This window comes from Garra rufa, chromosome 2 (genome assembly GCF_049309525.1).
Source record: "Garra rufa chromosome 2, GarRuf1.0, whole genome shotgun sequence".
NCBI lineage: Eukaryota > Metazoa > Chordata > Actinopteri > Cypriniformes > Cyprinidae > Garra > Garra rufa.
The window spans coordinates 5,395,368-5,404,435 of record NC_133362.1 but is presented as its reverse complement, the minus strand read 5'-3'; the positions used below and the strand labels follow the sequence as shown (position 1 = coordinate 5,404,435).

The 9,068-nt window shown below is 33.0% G+C and overlaps 1 protein-coding gene across 1 annotated transcript; it reads right to left on the bottom strand.

Moving 5' to 3' along the window:
- Nucleotides 1-821: 821 nt before the first annotated feature.
- LOC141325823 (UDP-GalNAc:beta-1,3-N-acetylgalactosaminyltransferase 2-like) lies at nucleotides 822-8,119 on the bottom strand. Its single transcript, XM_073834553.1, has 3 exons — nucleotides 7,940-8,119; nucleotides 3,603-3,729; nucleotides 822-951 (listed from the first exon to the last, which is right to left on the bottom strand). The coding sequence occupies exons 1-3, from the start codon at nucleotides 8,043-8,045 to the stop codon at nucleotides 822-824; spliced, it is 363 nt and encodes a 120-aa protein (XP_073690654.1). The 5' UTR covers nucleotides 8,046-8,119.
- Nucleotides 8,120-9,068: the final 949 nt, after the last annotated feature.

Here is a 9,068-nt window from a genome sequence, read left to right as displayed (position 1 = left end):
TAACAAACCATACATCAATAGAAAGCTTATTTATTGAGCTTTCATATGATGTATACATCTCAGTTTTGTAAAATTTAACCTTATGACTGGTTTTGTGGTCCAGGGTCACATATTTAGATTTTCTAAAACATATTCACAAAAATATATATATTTTTTTTTATATTTTTAAAATAGCAAAATATAATATAAATATATAATATATAATAATATATATAATGCTTAATAAAAAATATTTATTTCTAAATGCATTTTTTGGTAACGTTTATTCAATGCTTTTCACATTTAAAACAATAACGACTTCAAGTTATATTTTGGTGAATACCTTTCTCAGGACATCACTGAATTACTTAAATTCAACATTTTAATCACTTGACAGCCCTAGCTGTTACTTTTTGAATTCTTCAAAAACTCCCGCATTCTACTAAAAAAGTTTGAATTTTTTAGAATCTTGATGATGAAGATGATGAAGATGTGTCTAAACTCTGAAAATCCTGCAGAACAGAAGCTGGAAGCACAATGTTATAACAGGATGTCCCATTGAAATCTGCTGGAGGCCAAAACATGCTGACTATTTAGAAGAGAGCCCGAGTGCACACTGCGATTTCAGGACACATGCTGCGAGATTCATGTCCGAGCGGGGGGTCTATGAAATGAAAAGGTCTAGTATCGCACGGAGGAAACCAGGCAGAAAAACGCTTTTTATGAAAATAGAAATGGTCTGATGAGAATCATAATGTACAAACTGCAGCAAAGTGGCATTGTATAAGCCTCGCGGAACGGGCTGCTCTGAATTCAGGAACGTATCGGGGCTTGTGGCTTAATCAGAGCGGTGTTTGTGAGATGAATTCACCTGTCTCAGTCAGGTTCAGCAGCGAGCAGGAATACGGATCCTCACGATCTTCCTCCGGCACTGAACAGCCATGCTCCCCGATGATGAATTTCACCATCACCCTTTCAAATAAAACAACAGACAACATCAATACATCATTCTCCAGATCTAGTCACTTCTGACGGGCTAGCAAGCGTGTAATATCACACAAAGTAATTTAATTGTTCCTGTTGCCGGGCAACATCCCAATCTGCCGCATTAATACAGATGTGCTGTGTCTGTTACAGCAGAGTCTGTTTTACAATATTAATCATAAAAGAGTCTTGTGTTTAGGACTCAAGTTCGTTGTAACGCTGTACGCTGTTATTTAACTGATCAGTGTGTTCATTGGTTTAGACAGAAATCAAATTGTAATTAGTGATTTGTGAAGTATTTTTATTAATCAGATAAGCCTTATGCATATGCGCATTAAAAATAAATATAATTTAAAAAAAATAACTAATAATTTTTAGACTGCACCAAAAATATTTTAGCTTTTTTGTCATCACTATTTTCAACTGAGATAGTTATTAAAATAAAATAAAAAACTACAATAATTTTTTTTTTTTTTTTTTTTTTCAGCAAACAACTGTCATGATGTATAATATATAATGTTATTAGGGTTAGGGTTAGATTTTGGTCTCATCATATACCCCTAATTGTCACACTGAAAAAAAACTAAACAATTCTTAAAATAATGTTATTTATACTTTTAACAAACTTTTTTTGTAACCTTTACATGTTTTAATCACAACAAGATTTATAAAAATGTAATAATTTTTATATTTATAATAATTATAATAATAATTTTATGTATTGTAGTTTGTTTTCCATTGTAAAATATGTTTGTTGCTGATTATAGATTTTTATTATTTATAAAATTTTCACACGCGTTACAGACAAGTTTTGTTTTGTATCAAACGGCTGCTAAAATGATTTTTTTAAAGAAGCCTTTCCTGCTTATCCAAGTCAAATCCCATTTAAATAATATTTATTTATTAATTTATATATATTTAAAAAAATATCACTAACCCACTGAAAACTGCACAAATGTAGAGTAAAAACTTCAATAAACAGAAAAATATACAGTACAGACCAAAAGTTTGGACACAACTTCTCATTCATTTGAATGAGAAGGTGTGTCCAAACTTTTGGTCTGTACTATATATATATATATATATATATATATATATATATATATATATATATATATAAAATATATAAAATATATAAAAAATGTTTATATTAACATATTAAACATTTAAAAAAATATATACAACTAAATATCCAAAATTAACTAATTTATTAATTAATTAAAAATATATTTATTATGTTTTTGTATTTCTAAAGCTACTTTTTGTAATGTTTATTCAATGCTTTTCACATTTAATTTTATGAAGGGCAAACATATTTCATTTTTTATATTATTTAAAACATATTTTCAAAAATATACAACAAAATAGCCAAAAAATATGTTGGTAGAAAATATATTTACAAAAAATAGATATATATTTTATCAACTATACTGTACACTAACATTTTAATGTTTTTTTTTAAAGAAGCCTTTCCTGCTTATCCAAGTCAAATCCCATTTAAATAATATTTATTTATTCATTTATATATATTTAAAAAAAATATCACTAACCCACTGAAAACTGCACAAATGTAGAGTAAAAACTTCAATAAACAGAAAAATATACAGTACAGACCAAAAGTTTGGACACAACTTCTCATTCATTTGAATGAGAAGGTGTGTCCAAACTTTTGGTCTGTACTATATATATATATATATATATATATATATATATAAAATATATAAAATATATAAAATATATAAAAAATGTTTATATTAACATATTAAACATTTAAAAAAATATATACAACAAAATATCCAAAATTAACTAATTTATTAATTAATTAAAAATATATTTATTATGTTTTTGTATTTCTAAAGCTACTTTTTGTAATGTTTATTCAATGCTTTTCACATTTAATTTTATGAAGGGCAAACATATTTCATTTTTTATATTATCTAAAACATATTTTCAAAAATATACAACAAAATAGCCAAAAAATATGTTGTTAGAAAATATATTTACAAAAAATAGATATATATATTTTATCAAATATACTGTACACTAACATTTTAATGTTTTTTTTAAAGAAGCCTTTCCTGCTTATCCAAGTCAAAAAAGGTATAAAAAGCATAAAAATAAATTGTACATAAATATTAGACACACACAAACACATACATGTAGGATTAATATTTTTTGCCTGCAATAAACGGTCATATTTGAGCTTTTTCATCAGCATTTCCACCCACTCTTTGACCCTTAGAAATAAATGTTATGTTCTTTTTGCTCAAAACGCTGTGGCCTTCAAACATCCAATATATAATATTGCAGCTTTTGATGAGAACATGCGGCATACTTTCAAACATATTCATTTATTCATAATAAAACGGTGCAGAATTGACTTGCAGCAGCGCTGGGGCTGTGATTCGTATATTAAATCATGTTTGACCTATTTTAATGAGCATTTGCCTGAGCGATCTTTAAGCGTGGAATATTTATAAGGATTTTTATAAGGTTCAATGAAGTTGCAGGCCAAAACAAACCCCTCAAATAACACAAGCTTAATCTTAATCTTTGAAATAAATCAATGTCTGATTGACGTGGGAGTTTTAATGAAGCAAAAATCAAAAGATTTACATGCACATGTTTGCAATACCGACCGTTTCTGAAAGTGAGGGTGGTGTTTCAGGTAGCCCAGCCATGTGTCTCTTATGGCCTGCCGGAGCTCATGATGATGCCTCGCTGATAAAACACCCACCAACACTTCATGAACTGCCTTCTGGTTGTCTATCAATACAATATTGAACAGAAACACAACAATCAGCACCAAAACAGAACCTTGTGATGTTCCCCAATGCTGAAAATGGTTTAAAAACACATAAAGGAGAAACACATTCCATCACTTGCTCTGCAGTGAATGGGTGCCGTCAGAATGAGAGTCCAAACTGCTGATAAAAACATCACAATAATCCACACCACTCCAGTCCATCAGTTAACATCTTGAGAAAACAAAACCTGCGTGTTTGTAAGAAACAAACGCATCATTAAGCCATTTTTTACTTCAAACCATTGCTTCCAGCTATGTCCATAATCCATGATGCTGCTTTCACCATTGAAAAAACACATCTTCTGTTGTCTCTCACATCAAAACCCACCCACATATTTGTTTTTAAACTGTTTTGGCTTGTAAACAGTGCTTGATCTGTGTAGATTTCTCCCCTGATTCAGATCAGACCACTTTTTCTTCACTGGAGGATGTGATATTATAGATTATGGACTTGTTTCAAGTTTTGTCAATACAATGTTAAACAGAAACTCAATAATCAGCGCCAAAACAGAGCCTGATGCTGCAAATGTTTCAAACACGCATAAAGGCTATATAAAGGGAATAGTTTATTCCACCACTTGCTCACCAAGTGAATGGGTGCCGTCAGAAAAGAGAGTCCAAACAGCTGATAAAAACATCACAATAATCCACAAGTAATCCACACCACTCCAGTCCATCAGTTAACATCTTGAGAAGAAAAAAGCTGCGTGTTTGTAAGAAACAAACCCATCATTAAGACATTTTTAACTTCAAACCGTTGCTTCCAGCTATGTAAAAATTGAAAAAGCCCATCTCCTGTTGTCTCTCACATAAAAATTCATTTACAGATTTGTTTTTAAACTGTTTTGGCTTGTAAACAGTGCTTGATCTGTGCTTGATCTCTCCTGATTCAGATCAGACCACTTCTTCACTGGAGGTAGAGCTATTATAGATTATGCACTTTTAGTTACAAAAATGTCTTGATGACAAATTGGTTTTAGGTTTTTCTTCTTAAGACGTTACTTGATGGACTGGAGTGGTGTGGAATACTTGTCTATCAATACACTATTGAACAATAACTCAATAATCAGCACCAAAACAGAGCCTGATGCTGCAAATGTTTCAAACATGCATAGTTTATCCACCACTTGCTCACCAAGTGAATGGGTGCCGTCAGAAAAGAGAGTCCAAACAGCTGATAAAAACATCACAATAATCCACAAGTAATCCACACCACTCCAGTCCATCAGTTAACATTTTGAGAAGACAAAAGCTGCATGTTTGTAAGAAACAAACCCATCATTAAGACATTTTTAACTTCAAACTGTTGCTTCCAGCATTGTCCATTGAAAAAGCCCATCTCCTGTTGTCTCTCACATAAAAATTCATTTACAGATTTGTTTTTAAACTGTTTTGGCTTGTAAACAGTTCTTGATCTGTGCTTGATCTCTCCTGATTCAGATCAGACCACTTCTTCACTGGAGGTAGAGCTATTATAGATTATGCACGTTTAGTTACAAAAATGTCTTGATGACAAATTGGTTTTAGGTTTTTCTTTTTAAGACGTTACTTGATGGACTGGAGTGGTGTGGAATACTTGTCTATCAATACACTATTGAACAGAAACTCAATAATCAGCACCAAAACAGAGCCTGATGCTGCAAATGTTTCAAACATGCATAGTTTATTCCATCACTTGCTCACCAAGTGAATGGGTGCCGTCAGAATAAGAGTCCAAACAGCCGATAAAAACATCGCAATAATCCATAAGTAATCCACACCACTCCAGTCCATCAGTTAACATCCTAAGAAGTCAAAACCTGTGTGTTTGTTAGAAACTAATACATCTTTAAGATGTTTTTAATTTCAAACTGTTGCTTCCAGCTATGTCCATAATCCATAATGTTGCTTTCATCATTGAAAAAGCCCATCTCCTGTTTCTCTCACATCAAAATTCACCCACATATTTGTTTTAAAACTGTTTTGTCTTGTAAATAGTGCTTTATCTCAGCAGATTCTCTCTCCTGATTTAGATCAGACCACTTCTTCACTGGAGGAAGAGCTATTATAGATTATGCACTTTTAGTTAAAAATGTCTTAATGACAAATTGGTTTTAGGTTTGTCTTCTTAAGACGTTAATTGATGGACTGGAGTGGTGTGGATTACTTGTCTATCAATACACTATTGAACAGAAACTCAATAATCAGCACCAAAACAGAGCCTGATGCTGCAAATGTTTCAAACATGCATAGTTTATTCCATCACTTGCTCACCAAGTGAATGGGTGCCATCAGAATAAGAGTCCAAACAGCCGATAAAAACATCACAATAACCCATAAGTAATCCACACCACTCCAGTCCTTCAATCAACATCTTAAGAAGCCAAAACATATGTGTGTGTGAGAAACAAATCCATCCTTTATATGAGATGTTTGGACTCTCATTCTGACGGCACCCATTCACTCCATTGGTGAGCAAGTGATGCAATGCTACAGTTCTCCAAATCTGACTAAGAAACAATCTCATCTACATCTTGGATGCCCTCTTTTGGAAGCAAAATATCATTTTTGTTTGAACTATTACTTTAAAAAGCCTTTTCTGGCAGGTTCGAAGGCTCAAACACAGAACAGATGATGCAGAGAGATGAAAGTCTCTGGCAGCGTCCCTTTGTATCCCCTAATGGATTGTCACTTGTGTCGTATTCCACCATGTGTGACAAACATCAGAGTAAGTGTGTAATGCGCATCTGTGCCTTTGTTGCCAGGTAAATCTCTCCCGGAGTTCAATAAGATCTCAGATACTTTCTCCACACGCTCTGCTATTGTATCTTCATGCTCAAATCCGATACTTTCTTCAATCCGATCACTGTCGTTAACAAGCTGCCGGCATCTGCGTGCACAGCACACTAATGCGCTCTTCCTCTAATGCATTAATTGCACATCTCAGCCCCCCAGCAGAGCCCATTAGTGATATTATAAGCAAATTGCTGCAAGCTGTTCAACATGCTTATAGATGGTTAAAGTGCAATGGTCAGTGCATTCAGCATTAATGCTCTTTTGCATGCAGTCAACATTAAAGCTCTATATGTACTTAGCATTAAGGGTCTATACATAATATGTGACCCTGGACCACAAAACCAGTCTTAAGTAGCACGGGTATATTTGTAGCAATAGCCCAAAAAACATTCTATGGGTGAAAATGATACATTTTTCTTTTATGCCTAAAATCATTAGGATATTAAGATCATGTTCCATGAAGACATTTTGTAAATTTCCTACCATAAATATATCAAAACTTTTTTTAGTAACATGCATTGCTAAGAACTTCATTTGTACAACTTTAAAGGCGATTTTCTCAATATTTTGATTTTTTGCACCCTTAGATTGCAGATTTTCAAATAGGTGTATCTCAGCCAAATAGTGTCCTATCCTAACAAACCATACATCAATGAAAAGCTTATTTATTAAACGTATTTATTCATGTATAAATCAATTTTTTTTAAATTACCCTTATGACTGGTTTTGTCATCATTGGTCACATATTATACATTAAGCAGAAATCATAAAAATTGAGTATGAATGTTTTTTATGCATCAATCATTAGTCTCATATGCACATACATTGGAGATTAATGGTCTATAAAGGATACTAGATAGATAGATAGATATAGAGACAAAAATAATTATGTATCATTAATGTATACATTAATACTGAATGCATATAGAACTTTAATATAAAAAGTAACATGCTCTAAATATAATTAGCTATAGTTTCTATATGCATTCAATGTTCTTTAAGAATTTATCATTATGCATTGATTTTATACATGCACTCAGCATTAAAATTTTCTATGCATTAATGGTATATATATATATATATATATATACAAAGTCACAAAATGCAGAGAGTACTTTATGCATTAGCATTATGCATTTAGTATTAATGCTGTACATAAACTGAGAACTAAGTTTCTATATGCATTAATATATTTATATGCATCTGTGTGCATCAATAGCTTCATAAAAACCGAGTAGTAAGAATTTCCATGCATTAATTATTCTCTATTAATCCACTGTATGCATTCAGCATCTGTCTAATGCAGAGGTCACACTGAAACACTTTCTATTTAACGTAAACTGTAAATAAGACACTAATTCAGAATAACAGAAAGTAGCAGAAGTTGAGAGGTACCTGCAGAGCCGAAGCCCAACAGGAGCGCAGTTCTTTCCGTCCAGCCGAACCAGTGAAGCAGCACCGCGATGACACACGGAAACAGCGCCGCCGCTGCGCTTCTCATGGACGGACGGCTGGATCCAGACACGGACGCTTAACGGGCTGCGCACACGACCGAACGGACCGGCGACTCGACGCGCATCGTTGAGTTGTGATGAGTGTCGGACGCGCCCGCGTCATGTCTAACTGCACGCTGATGACGACAAGACTCGGACAGCCAATAGGAGTGGAGCGGACGTCGCGCTGTGGCTTTTGGGAAATGTAGTTCAATTAAATTTCCATTAAGATTGCGTTAGACTTTTTTAATAACAAAAAGTGCACTTGCGTTCAATCGGATTAATCAACAGCGTATATAAATATATTTCAGATGACAAAATAAATATTTTCATAATAAAAGTATGCATTTTTTTTTTTTTTCTTAAATCGCTTAGGCCTACTAACCTTCTCAGAATTTTTTTTTTTCTCTCAAATCGGAACACTAATGATCTGTTTTACTATTTACTATTTTTTCAGGTCTCATTTCTGAAACACAAGCACGAACGAATTTGTTATTCGATCGTAAACCACTTTTGCATTAAGTTACAAAACAACTATTTCACCAAAACGGTCTGAAATATCCACCTTATTTTTCCCGTGAAAGTGGGCGTGCCCATTTGTAAAATTTATGTGCGAGACTTCCGGTCTCATCCACTTCCAGCTATTTTTAGCTGTACAAAACAGCTTGTTTTCCTGCTTGATATTGCAAACTGGTGTGTCTTACCATATTATTTTAATGTATTATCTGAAATATGAACACAGTGGTTTGTACGGCAAACAGGTTTATCAGTAACCTTATAAAAAGTAGCTAATGAACCGAAAGTCTTGCACATTCACAGAAAGCCGTGGATATAATGTAAATAAACAACTTTTCATAAACTTGTCTCTTGTAGTCATCATATATTGTGCAGTAATCTACTCCACCACTAAGTGTCTCCCTTGACCACGTTTCACTATGTAATAATATACTTTTTTAAAAGGTTTGTTATTGTCAGAGGCAGAGCAAATCAAATCAAATCAAGCACATCATTCTTAAATGCAAGCACACTAA